The sequence below is a fragment of the Cygnus atratus genome, chromosome 18, assembly GCF_013377495.2.
Source record: "Cygnus atratus isolate AKBS03 ecotype Queensland, Australia chromosome 18, CAtr_DNAZoo_HiC_assembly, whole genome shotgun sequence".
NCBI lineage: Eukaryota > Metazoa > Chordata > Aves > Anseriformes > Anatidae > Cygnus > Cygnus atratus.
The window spans coordinates 12,136,464-12,156,283 of NC_066379.1; the positions used below are offsets into that span (position 1 = coordinate 12,136,464).

The 19,820-nt window shown below is 43.0% G+C and overlaps 1 protein-coding gene across 2 annotated transcripts in view; it reads right to left on the minus strand.

Annotated features, from left to right (window-relative positions):
• RPTOR (regulatory associated protein of MTOR complex 1) overlaps positions 1-19,820 on the minus strand; it is a 147,732-nt gene that overhangs the window by 54,347 nt on the left and 73,565 nt on the right. For both annotated transcript variants that reach the window (XM_035568718.2, XM_035568717.1), the window contains exons 10-14: positions 14,318-14,393; positions 10,518-10,619; positions 7,374-7,457; positions 5,754-5,864; positions 64-138 (exon numbers count right to left, since the gene is read on the minus strand). In XM_035568718.2, the coding sequence (XP_035424611.1) occupies positions 64-138; positions 5,754-5,864; positions 7,374-7,457; positions 10,518-10,619; positions 14,318-14,393 (448 nt within the window). The remainder of the gene's footprint in view (positions 1-63; positions 139-5,753; positions 5,865-7,373; positions 7,458-10,517; positions 10,620-14,317; positions 14,394-19,820) is intronic.

Below are 19,820 nucleotides of genomic sequence, written 5' to 3' on the forward strand. Positions count from 1 at the left end.
ATATAAGCCCCGACAAGCTAAGCAAATGCTAGAAGAGTCTGAATAAAGATGACTTGTCCTTACTGGCATATAAGGATCTGCCAAAACTGAAAGGAAATACTTGTGACCGTTGTCCTTCACAAGGTCAGCTTGGCATGACTGAAAAATGAGACAGAGACAAGGGAAAAAAAAAACAATGAGTACACTGACATAAAAGTATTTTTTCTTCCAATGATGTATGCATATTTCATGTCTTAACCATTTTTCTCAAGTCTAGTTTTCATGTGAGAAGCAAAGGAAAGAGCACCCCCTCCATCAGGGCCATGAGCAAACCGCCCCTCAGAAGGGACAGCAGGGAAGAGCGGTAACTACAGCAAGGAACCTTGTGCCAGCCACCTAAGTGACAGAAACAGTAACCAAAAGTATGACCTCCTACTGAGGAACAGTTAAATTTGACATCTCTGCCCCACATTATACCTCTACCAGTGTCTGAGAGCCATCAAAGACAAAACCAAGGAGGAATCTGATTAAAAGTAGGGGTTTTTTGTTTGTTTGTTTGTTTGTTTGTTTTTTTTACATATAGCAAAATAAGAATTCTGTAGGACAAGGTCTTCCAAAAGCTTCTGGTCTACTCCACCTGACTTCCATTCCCATGCCATGGCAATTAGCTTACCACAGATCAGATTTGCTGCTAATTGCTGCTCACTTTCTTCTAGCTGTTCAGCTGAATATCTGCATAAGGGGTGTAAAATCCTGGTCAAATCTGTAATGGTCCCTGGGTACGGGGGTAAAGGCCCTGACCTTGCCTCTCAGAGGACATTATGGCTTCAGGCCAGCTAGCACCGTCCCAGCAAGCAGCTTGCCTTGGTGGGCATATCTGGCTGCCCAGCACTCGGACGCTGCCAAAGCCCCCGGGTGCCTCTTCCCCCAAGGGTGGCCCCAGTCTGATCTACAGGGCTGTGGAGCCGGGGAAGCTTCGAGGTGAGTTCGGCATGTCACCCTTCTCGTGTACCTCACCCCCTGCCCAGTTATGGAAGGTGCAGCCTTCCAGTTCAGCCCTGCAGCCAGGATGTGAGGTGTCTACGTGAACGTTAAAGTACCGTCTTTACAAGCAGGACACCTCTCGGAGACGGCAGCACTGAATAAACCTAGCACGTGTTTCTTTTACAGTGACCCACGTCACTGAGCTATTACCAGTAAACCTGCAAGGGGATGGCGAAGGAATTATTCATCCCCTATATTGTGCAATCCCCACCTGGGTGAGACTATATTTTGGCAAGAAGATTTCAACTCATCGCACACACACGACTAATCTCCGCATTATTTGGTCAAGTGCTGACGTGTACTGCATTGGTATAACAGCAGCACGTAATAACACGATCTCCTGCTACACGCAGTCGAAGCCTGCAGAGTAACTCCGCTGCCTGGTAAGCCCTGCAGGGAGGAGAATGCAGGTTTTCTAGGGCAGCATCAGCAGTGAAGCACATGGCCCTGATTCAACAGCTCAGCGTACACCAAGAACGTCTTCCTGCGCCTCTTCGTGCTAACATACCAGCTCAGGCTTCATGTATGACATATCAGGGTCAAACCGAGAGAATGCATACTACTAAAGTGAAAATTTAAGGGAGTAAAAACTGACTTGGCATTCAATTTCCCTTGTGACAGTGGTTCTATTGTATGCTTTATGCCAGAGACAGAATCATGTATTTTTTATCAGGCATAGGAGCTGAAGGAGGGAACTAACGGTTGAAAGGAGAGGGGATGGCAAGACAGAGATGCAAGAGAATATTTTATTGCTGAAGGGAGTAAAGACGCTGTTTTTGGCAGACCAAATAAGCAGAGGGAATGAATTGATGCCATGCTGCAGCTACGAGAGGCTTCCCTGACTTGTGTGTAATGCTGCACAAAAAATAGGCTTCCCCCCCTCCACCCTCCATTCTCAGCATGCTTTTAACTCCTCAGAAAAAAAAATCTCTTAGCTGCAATGTAGGCAAACAGACACCAGCAAAGAGAAGATGCCCGTCTTTACACTACATTATTGTGCTGCCACTGTTGCTCCATCACCTGAGGCTCGAGGGAGAGAAGCAGCTTTAATAAAGCCAACGCACTTACTCAAATCCTCCCTGTTTAGATCCTATTGAACAATATGGAAAGCCAACATCAGTAACACCTCTTCAAAGAATAAGCAGCTATTCTTGTGAATAACAACACAACATGACCAAAACAAGCCACAGAGCACAGATTTCTTCTTCCTCCCTAAAACGACGTGTGTGCTATGTAACTTGTCTCTAGAAATCCCACAAGTTCCTGGAATTCAGCAGCACTGCCACAGCTGTGGGGATCCCGATCACTGCCCTACGTGGGCAGCAAATCATCTTCATGGAACACTTAACTTGAATATTTGTGTCAATCATAAGAGATGAGTTAGTAGTCACAATCCTGCTACCAAAGGTCACATCTACAAAATCTGTGTCACTCTATTCCTTCAAAAAGTAGGACAAATGTTTGTTTTCTATTGTCTTCGGACAATTATTTCAGGTGTTACGAAGTTTTTCTTTGCTATCCCATATTAGTAATATTTACTTCTTTTCAGCATTGTTTTATGTATAGGTTTGCATTTTTTTTGTCTTGCTTAAATTTCTGATTATAATCCTTAATTACAAGAGGGAGGATTTTTTCTGTTTAAATTCAAGTATTTCAAATTTCGATGGTGTTTACCAAACGTTATCAATGTAGCATGTGGCAAAATCTTGACCTAAACTGCATTTGCAAGTTTTATAGCCATCTACACGTGGCAGCACATAATACTACTCCTACACCAACCTATACCTGCCAGATACCTACAGGAGGCAACTTTGAACCATCACTTGTTATGCAGCTCTGCAGGTGGACTGTCTAGAAATACTCCAGCAGGCTTCAGGCAGAGATGACTAAAGTCCTCAATGAATACCCTATGAAAAATCATCTGATTATACATGGAATTAAAGCAGATTAATCTAAATACCCCCGTGTTTATAAAGGACACCTACATACCACATAAACAATTCTGAGATGCGATGTTGCTATAACATCGCTAATTTGTCCTGTAATTTTTTAATGCTGAGGTACAACTCCTCACAGCATACCACGAGTAGGAAAGGTGCTGTCTGAAGGGACGTGGGGCACGCTGCGCTGCTGTCTCACGCCAGAGCACCTTCCTTCTGCCTCCCTGTCTGAGAGGGAGGATCCAGAACAGAAGCATTATCTCGGCAGGATGTTCTGCTCTCCAGGGCACTCATGAGTCTTACATAACTTGTTCTCACTCATACCCCAGGCAAAGAGGCATGAGCAATCAGCTCAGCTCCAGTCCTAATGAAAGTAATTTCATCAGCTCCGGTCTCCTGAAACCAAACACAGTGCACGGACGGGGGATGGTGGATGAAGGAGACAGCGCTGCTCAGGTATGGCAGGGATGAAGATTACCTGGCAGACCGCCTGGACACGCACACGTCCCCTGATGCTGGGCGATGGCTTCTGCCCGGGTGATGGAGGTGGCACCCGCTCACCCTGTGCTGACCCAGGCAGTGCGGCCCGGGGCAGGGTGAGAACCGCGGCCCCGCAGCCTCCTGCTCACCCCTGCGTGTGTGCTGCCTAACAGCTCAATACTGCCGGCAGGATGAGGGAAAGCAACAGCTCCCGACTGCCTTCCTTCACACTCCCAGAGCATGCCCCTGGGGTTTTCATCCCCCTCGTGAGGCTTACGAGGTGGCTGCCCCTGGGAGCCTGCCTCTCGCTCTGCAGCGTGCAGGTACCGCTCTGTGCAGGTACCGCTCTGTGCAGGTATGTTTACCTTCTGGAAAAGAGGGGGCTGGGGGAAATGCAGCAGACTGTGCAATGTCAGAGAACTTGGCCACAACACAAAACAGGCCCACAATTATACCATTTTTTGTTAATCTTCGCAACTGTTTGTTTCAAATGTACATGGCCAAACCTCGTGTCAGCAGGGGAGGGAAGGACGCTGCTTTCTTCTCATTTGCCAACTAGCAATACAGCAGTCCTTTAGCCTCTGATACTAGGATGTATTTGCTCCCTTTACGGTGCAGCAATTCAAGCAGCTGCCTGTCCCCTGCCTCGGTGACGTCCATTCCCCTTTCCTGCTGCCGCTGCCCTCTCCTCCCATCTCACTTACACCACTCATCTGGGGAGATAGGGAATTGAAACAATGGGAGGAAACCCCAACACAGAACTTAAAAGCATTTTTGCTGTTTTGTTTTTTAAAGCGTGGCCTACCAAATGAACAGGGCAATGAAACAGCACAAGGGAGCAATACTGATGCTGGCAGGAGAGGGTAGGGGGGAAGAGAGCACTCTCAGGTTGGCTCTGCCACCAGAGACAGTGAAGGATGGTGTGACACCCACGTAAATTATACATGAGCCTACTCTGTAACATACCTGGGGCTGAAGTGTGAGCCATGGAGAGGCATGCATCAAAATAAGATTTTTCAAGAGTAGCTTTAAGATGAATAGTTTTCATTTTCTTTGCTTTCCAAAATCCTCTTAGGATGTTAATGAAAATATATTTATAAAACTAAACCTGACAATGCTATATGAGCAGTAGGGAAAAATTCCAACAAATTCAGTATTATTCTCCAAACTGAAATGGAAGAGATATAATACAAATAAAAAGCAAAATAGGCAAGATCCAACTTATAAAGCTGTCTAAACTGCTTGTAGATCAGCTTATAATTGTGCCTACAATTAACTGTGTATAGCACTCCTAATAATTTTCAAGTGCTCAACTAACTGCAACCACAAATCCTAGTCATATATATGACTACACAACTTTATCTATAATTACTTATCTGCTCAATTATTTATTTAAAAAAAAACCACCACTAACAACAACAAAAAGCTAGAGCTCCGGTTAAGACCACCTTTAAAAAAAACAGGGTTCATTTTTAAACCTTAACCTGAAGGTGACAAAATATTGTAGAGAAGACCAGAACCATGGACCCGTGATAGGAATAAACTGTCTTCTGTGGGGGATAAATACTTCTACCCCAACCATGTTCAACACAGCAGTGCACAAAGATAGTATCACATTAGAGTTGGAAGAGGACTCCTAAGTTGAAGTCACCAAAAAAATCAGTTTTGCTTTATTTTTAGAAAAAATCTGGGTCTGAAAACTAGCCAGAGCCTGTTTTGACAGCTGACAGGAATGGTCTTGAACAAAACAAGTTTGATAACAATTTAAAATGAACAAATCTGGATGGTGAGGGGATGGGAGAGAGTGTGCATGTTCTCTCACCTGCGAAGACGTGACAGAACATATGAGTGTTAAAAACCAACAGGAGTGAAGGGGCATTTTAAGCTCCTTCAGCAAGAGAAGCGCTATCTTCCCCAGCAAAGATGCAGTCGGTGAGATCTAATGGCTTTCACCTAGAGCACCCTAGAACCAAGGAAGGAAGCAGGAGCTGGAACATGTTAAAGTGACGTTGCAGCACTTACACAGATGGAGCAAGCATGCTTGCACCTCATGCAGGTATGAAGGGGTGGGCAGCCAAGCATCCAGCCTGTCAGTATCTTAATGGAGATTTCACATTCACAAGATTTCAGAAGCTAGCTTGCATACAAGTGGGATAATCTAATGAGAAATACACTGGTCTTCAGATAATACAGCAACCTTTTGAAGTGCCTCAAGAGAAAACCTAAATTGTAAAGCAACTGGATTAAGCAAACAGGAAAAAGGCACACTGCTGTAAAACACGGAGATCAGCTGTATTCGGAGGTACTCACACTGTCCACTGCAAGAATTTTGGCCCAGATGAAGACTAGAAGTGGTCTCAGCTCACGAGCTGAACTTTGAAGTAGCTTCAGCACGTATGGGAAGATGCCAACAGACAGGGCCTGCAGAGCCAGAGAGAAGAGCAAACCCTCATAAACTCCTCAGCTTTGCAGAAGCAGCACTGCACAGGGGTAGAACTGAACATTTTGTGACGATGTAGCACATTTAATGACACAGATGAGAAATCTGGTACAAAACAATTTCACACATTTCTAGTAAATTGGGGATCCCTGTGTATTTGACTATTGCTCATTTTAATCCTGGATGTCACCAGATATTTTCAGACTCATTTGGTCCGGTGAGACTCAGAGTTAATCTAGCACTAGCTTCTACTCGTTACGGCCTGTGCTATTTTATGCTTCATGATATGTCGTGTTCTTGTCTGATGGGGCCATTTGCTTTCACAAGTAAACATATTGCAAAAGCTCGATAATTACAGTCTTCCCACTGGAAATTAAACAGGCCTCTCACTTACACAGACTTCTTACCAAGCTTTTTGCTCACAGGAGGACACACAATGTGCTAAATCTTCAAGAATCCCACCGTGATTGCAGATACCCTTCCCAGACTGTCACGTAAAGAAACCTTATGGGAAGGATCGCACTTTCCCTCGGGGACGTACCAGCTGCACGGAAGGCACGCAGCCAGGAAGGCTGGGCTCCTGGTGGGTCCCCTGCCACGTGCTGTGAAAGCCTGGACTGGAGCTGAGCATCACACAGTGGCACGGCCGATGTGGTGTACAAAGTGCAGAACAGCCACGGCAAAGGCCATTGTGGCTTACCTGCAGCTACGTTTTGATCCTCACAGAAGTTTATAATCCAGAGGGCTTAAAACCACCTTTAAAGCATACTTTCCTCTTACTACTGTGGGATAAGCTGGCTGTGAAGAGCTGCAGGTGGTGCAGGAAGGAGTCTTGAAGATGAAAATGAAAGGTAAAGAAGGCCAATAAAAAGACCCATCATAGAGCTATTTCTCTGCCAGCTGGTGGTTCGTCTTCATCACCATTATCAACAAATAGCTCCATTTACAAGAGTGCTTTTAACTGCTCCTGTTTCATTCTTATTTATTATCTGCATTGTGCTAGCCACTTTCCAAAATGCAGAAGGCAGTTGCCTCCTCTCAGAGGAGCTTATACAAAACTTATGCAATCCAGAGACCAAACAGGTAAAGAAGAGAAGAAAATGATGCAGCTAGTAAGCTGAGAGAGGAGAGGATGATAAACATACGTGCTTTTTGTTGTTATTTATTTTACATGACAAACCTCCTTACTTGACCTGGATATTTCTTCCTGTTTTGTAGCTTCCAATATTTTACACTCAACTGTGTCTAAGGAACTCCTCTTTGTAGTAACGCAAATGAAAAGCTATTTGGCCTCCTTGATTAATATAAACCACTTTTCTTTTAGGGATGCTCGCTCCATTTCATATGAGTGAAGAATACAGAAAACACAGTCATTTGTCAAATCCGTGGACTATCCTCCACATCTTCCTTCCATAAATCACAATTTATATTTATCACCTACACTGAGAGTCTAATTGACTTTTACAAGACATTACACAACACAAACGCACCAAGCTAACTGCCCAGGGCCCCAGGTCCAAAAATCTTCCCAGCAAATCGAGAGCTCGGAGCCGATGTACCTGGCTCAGAAGAACCTGTAGAGGAAATGGACAACAGTTATTACTAGAAAGAACAAACCTCTTTGCGAACATAAGAGGATCTCAGGATCATCACGTAACTTTGACAAAAATGATGATTTGAATGGAAAAAGCAGCAGGACAAACCCTGGCTGCTGAAAGCTTTCACCCCACTGAATAGCGTCACCAGTGGGTTGCTCCCCCCAGCAATGCTTCCCTCCATGAAGTTTCAGCAGACACTTGCAAACGTTTTCCACAGAATACAGGCACCCTCAGGCTCCCAGTCGTTGCTCCAGTTGCTCTCCCTGTTAATATTTCTCTGAAGCGCAATGGTACCTATGCAGCACAGCTCTGCTAGATGGAAGCAGCCACTACAGATTTGAAATACTCCCAGCTTACTGCCTTTTCTCGGTAAAGCAGAAACAGGATTGCATTTGCAGGAAAGACTCAAAGGTGAGCAAAAGCACCAGCCTGCCAGTACTCAAAACGGCTCAGAAGAAGAAAAAGAGGCTTTGCTTTCCCTGGCAAATCAATATAAGAGACTTAAGGGGGAAGCAAAAGGTCACATTAGTCGTTAATAAAAATCTCATTAAAACGGAGTCTGACAACGATAACGAGGTGGTAGTTTACTGGCTTATACCTACCCTGGTGTGAAATATTAACAGACAGACTTTCAGTTCTTAATCTCCTTAACAGATGTAAGATATTGGAATGCAACATTTAATCCTCAGTTTAAAATGAGTAACATCCCTCAGCATGGGTCTTAGGGAAAGCAGCTCGCTGATTTAGCTCCCCAATTCCATCCCCTTCTCAATGTTTTTTCCACATTGCATATTCAAATTAAATTGTTTTTCATGTTTAATATTGAAAAATAACTAAATTACTTGGCTTACATCTCATATCATGGACAACTGACACTAGATGCTAAAGCTGTGCAGAGAAAGTCCAGATGAAGAAGATGGTTACACAGGAGGGTGTGTTAATTGCTCTAATTGTTTCATCTCTGAATATGCGAGCTCAGATCTCAGGATAGGTCATAAGAGAAAGCATTTTGGTCATCCTGCCCTAGTTGGCACCAGCCTATTCCATAAACTTACTACAGAACTTGGCACGATTAAAAGTGTGCTTTAAAGATGCCCAGCACAGGAATAACAGGGCCAGCTGTTTAAGATTAAAGCAGTAATAGAAACCAGGGCATGGTGGAAGCTGGGGCAGAGCTGAAACAACAGCAAAGAACATATTAGATGTAGGGTGCTTACGCAGACATGGGAGGCATACCAATTTGACAATGGTGTTATTATCTGACCTTCAGGAAGAAAAAAAAAGAGAAAGAAAGAAAGTAAAGTCATAAATTCTATTGTAGCTGGGAAAAAAATGCATGTAACTGAAAAGGATTTCCAGGTGAAGATACAAAAAAATCCTATGGCAGGAGGCACCTCCGCAAGCATCAAGCACTTTCATATGCCGACTGCTGTCTTCCATAACTTCTCTCCTCCCCGCACCAGGAGGCCACCTGTGTCCGACCTGCCCCATACACAGCAAGATTTGAAATGGAATTTGGAACTTCAAGAAGTGGAATCTGGAACTTCTTGAAGCCAACAGAAGGCCATTTACAAAGGACCGTTTCCGTGTCCTTGACAAAGCCAAGCTTTGCATGGCTGGCACCGTGCCCCTGGCACTCAGGTACTATCTTCCCCCAGGGGCACATCTAAAATGGGAAAACAGAAGCAACCTTTGTCAGGCTGCAGCAGCGCAGTTTTAGCACTCTCAGGGGCTCGAAGCAAAAAGACACTCGAAGGGGGGTCTGAAACACAGTTCCTCTCCTCTCCTAAGCTGTTGCTCTCTGATTCAAAGCATCTCCAAACTGTTAACAAGCCAACTTATCCCACTCAACAACTACGTATGCCTTAACTGTAAGAATAATTACCTTGTCCTAGCTCATCTTTGCTCCAGGAAGGAAAGCAGATTCCTTTGCCAGGTGACCTCTCAATTCCACTGCAAGGTTAAGCTACCTGCAGAGCCCTCTGGTGCCAAATAATTCACTGGAAAGCAGCAAAGTTGGTGCTAGAGTAGAAGCCTGCCTTCTCCCATTGCAGTGACAGAGACAAACCTTACATTTATTTATCCAGTTGATCTCTCGAGACTTGGGAGGCTTAGGGAAATTAAGATTTGGTCTCACAAAGATTGATGGTGCTGTCGGTCACAAACCAAGTTGGTAGCTAACAGAGGGAAGGTGAGTCTTCTCACATTTAGTGAAAGAAATCACACATCCTTGTAGAGATGACTGGAACCATGTACCTTTAAACAGGAAGAATTTAAATTTTGCTGCCTGATAGAAAAGAGACCGCAGCTACCTTAATGAGGGTTTATATTTCCATCAATACAAACATCTGAGGAGGAGAGGGCAAGAGCAGATGAACAACTGTCATATTTTCCTTGCTATAAAACATGATTTGAAATGAGGTGTTATGTTTCTGCTAGATTTACTTCTTCTTTCTACAAATGAACTTTGTGTAGTCTGAGCAAATGTCTACCAGAACTCTACGTTCCTTCCAGGCACGGTCTTCAGAGACTTGTTTCTGTTCTTGCAGCAAAATTTCACCATCGCATTAAAGGGAACACTTACCAGGCTGTACCAGCAGCACAGAAAAAGAAGCCATTTCCAAACCATTTACACTGCAGCAATGCCCACTTTGAGAAAACATACAGAAGATAAAGTCTCTGCATGACAGAGCTAGCATATATGAGGAGATGCTACAGGAGAAAACAGATGTGCTACTCTGTGAAAAAGTCTTGCTATTTCACAGCAAAATAGGAGGCAGCACAGCCTGACACTGTTGAAGCTGCAAATGGACAATACCAGGAAGTCATGCTCAACAGAGAGCGAAGATACAGTGGAAGAAAAGCACTTTGTCTTCATCTGCACAGGTCTAGCAAACACGCAATCAGCTCTAATTATTCCTGAAGGAGCCCACGTAATTTCTGTACCCAAACACCATCTGGTTGGCAGCACAGCACTCAGCGGGCAGGGAGAGCTGCGCACGCAGAGGGGACGGCGGCCGAGCTCCTGGCACTCACCTGCAGGACGATGGGGAGCTGCTCCGGAGGGTTGCGATTCTCCACACCCATCGTCAGCCACACCTGGAATGCCGTCAGCTGCTCCGCAAAGAAGGGACTGTGCTGTTGAAGCAAAAATATGGATGCACGTTTGGCTTTAAAACAAGTGAAGCAGCTAGTTTTGGAACCTACGGACTCACCCAGTTTATTGTCTCCAAAAACTATTCTGTTTAATTTTTGTTTGGTCTGTTTTTTAATGAAGAAATTTTCCAAGGACTGATCTGATACAATTTCCCTTAAATATACTTGCATTTTCCAATATAAGTGTTTGAAAAAGAAGGAAAGACTAGAGAAACAGGAAAAGGTATCACAAAAGCTCTTGGGGAAATCTGGGTAACCCTTTCCACATGAGATGCAGTCAGAGCAGTCAATTTATCAGCTCTGCAGAGGTACTTTCACTTCTTTAGCACACAGTGCTGCCTCTGCCCAGACCACAGTGAATGCAGCCCAACAGCAGTGAAGAATGAATCCATCCACATCTCACTCCTCCTTGGCTGCCATAAACCTGTCCTACAAACAGGTGGCCATTCAGATGTGCTGGCTTGGGTTGCAGGGTAGATGTCTCTCTATTTTTTTTTTTAATTCAAACCTTTTATTTAGCTATCCATCACTTCTGACCCCTGTAACACAGTAAAATTACTTTTTAAAGACAAACAAAAAACCTGTAAGTTTACTTACAATATTAAATCCACACATTTACCTGGAGGTAACCCACTAACAGAGACATCCTGGGTAAATGAACAGAGAAGTAACCTGCAGAGAGCTGCAGTATTTAATACCTTTAGCAGGGCAGCAGGAAAACGTATCGGAAGTGGGATGAACTCCCAACACCAGCTAATACCTAGCAGCTGTGCTTTGGTGCTTAGACATCAGTACAAAAAGTACTACGGAAAAAACTAAAATATTTAGAATATCTGTAACCAAGTTTCCACGATCATTCAGAGCTTCAGACCCGTTAATCCGAACAAGGCGATCACTGGCTGATGAAATAAGAAGTTTGCTTGGATCTGACATTCTGCAGCACGTTTTATTCAAGCCCCAGGAGGCTGCTCAGTTGCACAGAACATCTCTGTTCCCTGAACACCAGCGGTGACTGGTCAATAACACAACACCCACTCCCAAAGTTCTGCTCCGCGGCGCGCTCTCGGACAGTCTTTGGGCACGTCAGCCAGGCAGCATCCCCTTTCCTTTTGCCAAGTAGCTCGCACAGCCCATAGTACAAAATAGGTGTTAGAAAGTACTAACATCCAGTTAGAAATGCTGGGGAAAACAAAAATCGAGGGGAAGAGATGGGAGGAGGGGGCCTACACCCACCCAAACCCACAAGAAGCCCATCACACCCCGCCATCGTTAGCCCCCAGGCTCTGCTCCCTCGGGTTATCGCATTGTCCAGGCCTGACTAGCAGAGAGCACCTGGAGAATAAGCAGAAGCCGGGAGCACGTGGTTTATATTGTGCTGCTGAAACAAAACAGCCCTAAAGAGATTACCAATTGCTTTATTCGGGGCCAGCCTGGACGCTCAGCCCGGAGAGGCCCGCGGGGCCAGAGAAGGGCCGCAGGTGATCTGTGACTCCCCAGGCATTTCAGGCCCAGACACCGCCGCTTCTGTCAGCCCCGGTAGGGAGCAGGCTGACTAACCTCGGGAACACAACGCCCCTTCCCTGCCTGGCATTAAACAACCATTCCTTGCCGCATTACTGCCGGCCAGCAGCAGCTAGCCTCCTCTGATATACACCACTTCCCGCTGGAATAAATCAAGAGGTTTGAGGGCGAAATTTTGATTAGAACACAAGGAATAGATCAGAGACGTGCAATGTCTGTCTTCCCCCACCATTTGTCACAGTACGGAGCTAAGCCCCTTCCACTCCCTCCCAACCTAATAGCCAAGTTTTGTGCTATTTCGGTAGGTGTCTGAGAGAGACATTCAACAGGCTAATAACTGTTCTCTATAGAACCGGCACAGAGCTACACGGTATTAACCAGGCAGGATTTTAAATAGAAGTGTAAGGCCGAGCACAGATGAGGACTTGCTCCTGCCTTTACTTCTAGTGCCAGCTTGAGAACCTGCAGCATCCAGCTCCTCCAGCTGTGACTGCAGACCGAGAGCCCCACGTACCTCAAGGTCTGGTCAAAATACATGAGAAATTACACTTTTCAGGACCAGAAACCTCATAAACCATTACAACCCTATCTTGTGTCAGTTGCTAGTTAAGAATAACTATTTGCTGATCCCTCCTCTGTTCCCTAGTACTCACCTCCTCTCTCCCCTGAAATACACATTTGCTGATTTCAATTCGCTTAACAGTCAGCGTCCAAATGACGTCCAAGACCAACAGAAAAGTACTCCCTGACACTGTCAGAGGCCTGAGATAAAAATCAACAGGCTAGGAGAGGAAAAGTTGTATTTGTGTATACATTAAAATATAGCACATGCAGTGGGTGGAAAAAGGGGTGAGAATATTAAAGGGCATCTTTATCAACCCCCCACCACTGCAGAAGTTAACAGTTCTCCTCCTGTACTCTGGTCTTCAGAGACCACTGGCAATCACAGCCAGAAAATCTTCTAAAGTTTGGTAACAAATGAAATACAAGTGCTGGTTGTGAAGAAAGACACAAAGCAGATGTCTGGTATTCTTTCTGGTGGTTGTTTCAATGGGAATAGTAATTCAATTTAAAAACACCTTTTTTTTAAAAAAAAAATAAAATAAAAAAATAAAAATCCAGCTACGGCAGGTTTTTTTCAGTTCTGAACCAGTTCGACCACAAAAGCATTCCAGAAAACCCTGAAACTTTGCTCCTGTTAACATGGAGATGGTCAGCCATTTACAGAATCTCTTCGGGTACACTTTCAGCATCCAAACTGGGAGATAGGACGCTGGCTATAATTGGATATGAATATCCCATATCCGGATATGGATTTTTCTAAGTGACTTTGATGGAATTCACAATCCAGAATCTGTGAGAACATCATGGTGGAATAGGCATCTGAGGTTCTACAGTAACTATTATTTAAAGGTTTCCATCCATAAAATATCAAAGGAATGTCAAGAAAAATCTATACTGACTAGAGGAACTTAAGTCAAATGCAATATTAAAAACTTTACCTTTCTGCTCTCTGCTATCAAATAAAATGAAAAAAAAAAAACAGACAGTGACTCATACTAGTGGCACTATGAGTAAGAAGAGGCTTTGGACATATGCTCAATCTCCTCTATTTTATGTTTACTTGAAAATACCTTCACTAAGACCTAATTTTTGCATTGTGTGAAGCTGAAGTCTTTCATTACAAAAATCATGCTGGCATTTTGTGTGTGTGTGTGTAGCGATACTGTTAGTTGTGATTGAGTGCTCTGAAATTTTGAAAGTCAGGTCTCAAACACTATTTCTACTGGTAGGAATTTCTTCCTCACCAACTTTTAAAACCAGAAAACTATCATGTAGTAGATGTCTTTTTTATGGTATTTTACATCGAAAAGGCATCATGGCACACACAAACTATACATATTTCATACAAATGCACCAACAGAAACAGCTGCTTGAATTCAGTATGGGTTAAGTCAGACATATACAACAGCGAAGAGTGTAAAGTTTATTTTAAATCTATTCTTCTAAGTGAGGTGAATCTAGATCTACAGTTTTCCAAAAATATAAACCACTAAATTGCAACAATTCAAATTAAAAAAAGCAAAAGTGAAGTGCTGAACTGAGGTTTCAAATAACGCGTTATGCTGGGACACATTTCAATATATTATGTAACTTACCCTAAATGCAGTTCCTTCCTCTATAATTGTAGGTAATTGGGAAAGGCAAATATCAACTGCAAGGTCCCATGCTTGCCTAGACAAAACGGTGAAAGAGGAAAGAGAGTCATTACAAGTTATCCATAAGCAGTATCATACAAGAATATGGACAAAGCAGTGTTGTTGGACATGCTTAATATTCCCTTTCTAAAGGCAGTTTTAACACATGAAAACTATTCAGAGGCACTGAGGAGGTCTAGTCCAGCATCACAGCATGCTGCCCCACCAATGTGAGCAAGGTAACAATACCTCTAGCTGAAATTTGCAGAAACTGCTCCTCTGTGTAATGCACGGAGAAGCACGAGTGAATTAAGTGTTATTATATATCTGTTCTCATGCAAAAATTTATGACTTTTTTTAAATTAGAAAAATGATCTCAATCCTAGATTAGCTCCAAGCCATAATCGTTCAGCACACACCTCCCTGTATGCATCCAAGGCCTAGCTTGCTCTGTATTCAAGGCACATCAGAACAACTCAGGAAGATGTAGTCCTGCTGACAAGCCCTCCAACCTGTACCATGGAGATATACCTACACCGCTGCTCTAACTCTCCTTTTCAGCATCCTCGACACAGGCACTGTCTTTGTACATATCACTGAGAAAAGGAACTCAGTCTCCAGCAATCTAACTCTGGGCTGGTTTTGCACGGCAACCTTCTTTACAAAAAGTTGCTCCATGCGGCTCACCCTAAGGATGGAGGGATGTACACTAAGCCAGAAGAATAGGAAATGTTTGAACAGTTCTGGTTTTACACTTATCCGCAGTACTACATAATAGCTAAAGTATTGTGATCTATAATACTAACAGCACATAAACTACGTACAGTGCCCAGGGAAGCTGTTGTGGTAGACTGAGCGCAAATGCAACGTGGTACTGCTCTGCTTCAAAATGCTCACAGTCAAACTAAAAGAGGACCAAACTAAAATGAATGGATTTGGTCTCCAAAGTTCCTGAAACACCTCTAAAAATGTGAAATGGGTACTTTTTACCCAAGTAACCATTATCCCCACTCAAACCATAGATATCCCATGCTCTTTTCATTTTAACATATGAATTTATGTACTCTGAGAGGCTAGCAAGTTAAACCAACACCTCGTGGGTTTCTTAAACAAAAGAAACTAATTTACTCTCCACACACATTTGTTCTTTAATGACTTGTGGCCATCATGTGTTAACCTCAATAGGCTAAGCAGTTTTTCTTCTCCTAGGAACGCCTGCAGACATAAGGCCAGAGGTGATAATCAATACAGTGCATTTCAGTTACCTGCTCTAGCAAGTTCTTAAATCACCCTGTTCCAAGTCAAACAAATCCTCCCATCAGAATTACCGAGCGAAATCTATCCCATTAGCCTAACTGGCAGCTGTTCTCAGCTAAAAACAACCTCTCCAATTAGATAGAAAAATAAACTACAAGGCTCTTGCATTTTTCTATGGATTCAAGAGATGCAGCTCGTTTTAGCTGTCCCAGACCTTGTCCCTCTGCTTCACAGCGTTTGCCTTCCACTTGGCAATATGCTGCCAATATAATTAAGAGGTAGTCAAGAGACAATCAAAGCACAGGCAACAAATGCTTCCCACATGCTCAGTAAAGTCCCATACTGGAGACAAAATGCTTACACAGAACTGATGAGATATGTTTATTCCTCGCTGAGGAAGTCAGTTAGTACAATTATAAAGATAATTTTGCTTCAAGCAAAGAATGGATATTCCTGACTTTCAGGTGCTTGGAGGAATGGGCAGTATCACCTGAAGAAATTCTCTCAGACTTTACATCGCCAATACACACCGCCTTTTGAGGTAGGTTTTACTAGGAGGGAGGAAAAGGGCTTAGAGATCAGAGACAACTGGTCTTACTGTGGCTGCCTATAAAAGGGTTCTGCGTGGGTCGTTACACTGCAGAGGCACGGAACTAAGATGCTGAGCTCCTCAAAGTCATTTTAGGTAAGAGGCACTAATACTGCTATAAAAATGTCTAAAGCAGCCCTGCAAGGTCAATTCTCAAAGGTTTTAAATGTTATCAGAAAGAACAAACCAAAATTTAAAAAGAGCTTTTAGTAGATTAAAACAAAATCTCTTTTTATGCTTCAAAAAACAGGCCATTAAAAATCAATGTGGCCACATAGCTAATGTTATTCAATCTTTTAAAAGAGTGTAACCACCGACATAAAACCTTAACGTTACTGCTCATCACAGTCTAGAGAGCTACTGATTAACATCAACTGCTTAAGAGACTCTCATCAATTCAACTGCTTAAAATGATTCTCCAGCCTTTCCAAAGTAGCCCAACATGCCATTTCTGCTGCTTCTCTGTAAGAAACAAGACAGAAAACCTGCCCACCCGAGGAGACACGAGTAAACAACAGTTCTGCCTGAAGTACACACCACGCTATTTCCAACTCCTAGAAGAACAGCTACACGTTGCTTGCTAGACTTTAGGCTGCATAATTCATGAATGAGTTGTCACTCAGCTAACTCACTGCATTGGCAAAATAAATGACTGCTTTTAAATGGGCATTACAGTAATTAAAAGATTCAAAACAAGCCATGAAAGAATGGTAGAGGACTGGTGCCACTGAGTACGTGGAGAAAAACAGAAGGGGAAAACTGCTTGATACAGTCATGGTGAAAATAATGCCTGCTGGCGATGGGTAGTAGGAGAAGTGATTGACTGTTTCAATATGCCAAAGGGAACTAGAAAGGTAGGCAATTTGTAGATATGCTCTCTGAACTAATACTACGCTTTAGCACACAAACAGGAGATAAATTAGGGAGCAGCAGGGGAACAAGGATGGGTGGCATTGTGTCCTAGAAGTGATTTATGAAAGCCAGCCCAAGAGATTGCTACCTCTCTTCCTTCTTCGTGGAGATTACTGTTTGCAAAGTGCTGTGGAAGATTTGTTTTCACTACATTAGCTCCAAGAGCTGGGTAATACCGCAGCGTTGTCCTTCCCTCCCTCACTATTGCACTCTCCCAACAACCCCACGTCCCCATTGCAGAGCAACAGAGACAACAGTCTGTACAGAACACAAGCCAACGACGCCCGCACCTATCCGCACTGTTCAACAAGGTACTCAAAAGGCAAGATGCCAGCTATCATCTTGGGAAAGGATACAGCATTTCTGAATATATGAAAAGGAAAAATGAAAAAACGTTACTCTTTCATAATTCCACAATAAAAATTAAACAGGGAGAGGGCTCTCCTGAATCCAGTCATTAACTCTCTCCTTTCAAGATAGAAATACGTCTTTTTATTTCAGCTTCAGTATTTCTTAGCCCTTCAGCACAAAGTCCCCCTCCGCATGCCCCCAGACTCCCTCTCTCCCCCTTCCCCAATACCAATTTCATTATACTAGGACTGTTTAAACTTTTATTAACTTAACGTTAATTCATCCAGCTGCCTTTACTTTGTTTCCTCCAGTGTGCTGCAAAGTTTGGACTTGTACACAAGGAACAGAAGGCCGCGAACGCCAGCTTTGCTCAATGACCATTTTATTGTGCAAATCCATGAAACATTCAGAAATGGGAGCCCACAGTAATACTTCAGCAACATAAATGAAACATGGTTAGAGATGTGCTTTAGTCTTTCTTCACCCACATGTGCTATATTAGCTGGCAGGGCATGAAGGCAGATTTTCTCACATTCAACTAAAATTTTCTGAGTCAGTGTCTAATCCTTTTAACTCCCATGTCACTTTTTTTTTATGAAGTATTATTGACATCTTCTGGCATTCTGTCTTTTTCTGGGAGTAGCTTGTATTATATTGCACTGCACATAGTATTAGTGAAAAACGGTATTTCTTACTGCTAAGGAGAAGCTGAAGCCATCTGTAGTCTAGGGGCTCAGGCATCAGGGTAACTGCTCACAGTTTGTATTTCTGGAACTGTTAAATATTTCACTCTGTATCAAATATGTCGGACACGATTTTCTATGTTTTTTCTGCAAGTACAACTCAACAACATACCCTGTTTGATGGAATTTTCAGATTTCAGCCTAAATTCACCTGCTTCACAGTGACACTATGAACTCCCTAAGCCTGCTTTAGGGGAAGACAGCTGGGAAGATGCTCAGACAGCTATTTTTGAAATACATATATATTTATTGCTACGAATATTTGGCACAACTACAAAATCCTTCTACCAGTGCATTCCCTCACTCTAGCTGCAACTTAAAGCACACGCTTTGCTATGTTTGTCCTACATTTCTCTCCATTGAACTATCTGTAGTTTTTAACATTTCTAGGAACCACCAGTGGACTAACACAGACACACAAAATACCTGGTTAAATCAACAGTGTAATCTGAATTAATCTAATTATTCAAATGCCAAACAGTTCCAAATACCCTTTCAAACCATCACATTATTCTTGCCGAGATGCTGACTTTTCTGTGCAGCCAAACTGAGGCTCATTTCTCTGCGAAATCAGCGAGCAGACCTGCATCTACTTGGCAACACCCCCACAAAGACTCCAGTTCCTCTCTCACCTGTAATTGGGTTGCTGTATTATGACTTCCCTTTCAGCCAGAATTTCAAGTGTATTTTATTTGCAGTATATTATGACTTTCTTTCAACTGGAATTTCATGCTTGGTTTATATACTATTGCAATATTTCTATTATGGACAAATCATAGTTCTTCCACAGTGTAATTAAGGTACTTTGTTTTTAATATATGTCCTATGTTGGGACATATTTCTAAATACATTATTGGGTCTATTCAAAGGCCATGAATATAACTTGCTGCCAACAGCAGTAATGTATAAACCATAATCCATCACAACAGAGACCAAGATGCTGACAGAGCATCAGGACTCCTATTTGTACTGCACAACAGACAAAACAACTCTCGAAGTTGCATAGCTCAGCCAGTCAATCAATATATATTAATATTAATACCAGAACCTACACTACCAGGCACCATGCAGATACAATCAGCCCATGCCTGGAAGGGTTTACACCTAAAGCACGTAAAACAGAGCAAGCCAACCAAGGACAGACACAGAGGAATGAAGCAGCACATCAGAGCCTACCGAGCAGGACCAGGTCACAGAGATCAGCTCTCCTGATTCCTAAATGTGATGCCCTTCTTGGTGAAATATAAGGACAGATAATTTATGGGTCAAATTTTCCCTCAAAAATTAAGCTTTCACTTTTCATCAGTTGTTTAAGTAAAAAGGACAATTAACAAAACAGGCAGCAGTGGTCTCCCAAAGCAATTGCATAGAATGATGATTTAATTGGTCACAATTTTAAAAATTTGTTTTCAAAAGGACTAAAAAGAGAGACGCTCATATCTCCAACAACCTTAGCGCTTCTATTACACCTGTGCAAGACTCTCAAGACATGTGACTTTGGCAAAATTATCAAACAAGACCAAAGGTAAGCAAAAATAGAGCAAACGGTCCAGATTTAACTTCAGAAGAGGGGCAGGCATAATTATTCATAAGGCAAACTGATGCTTCAGTC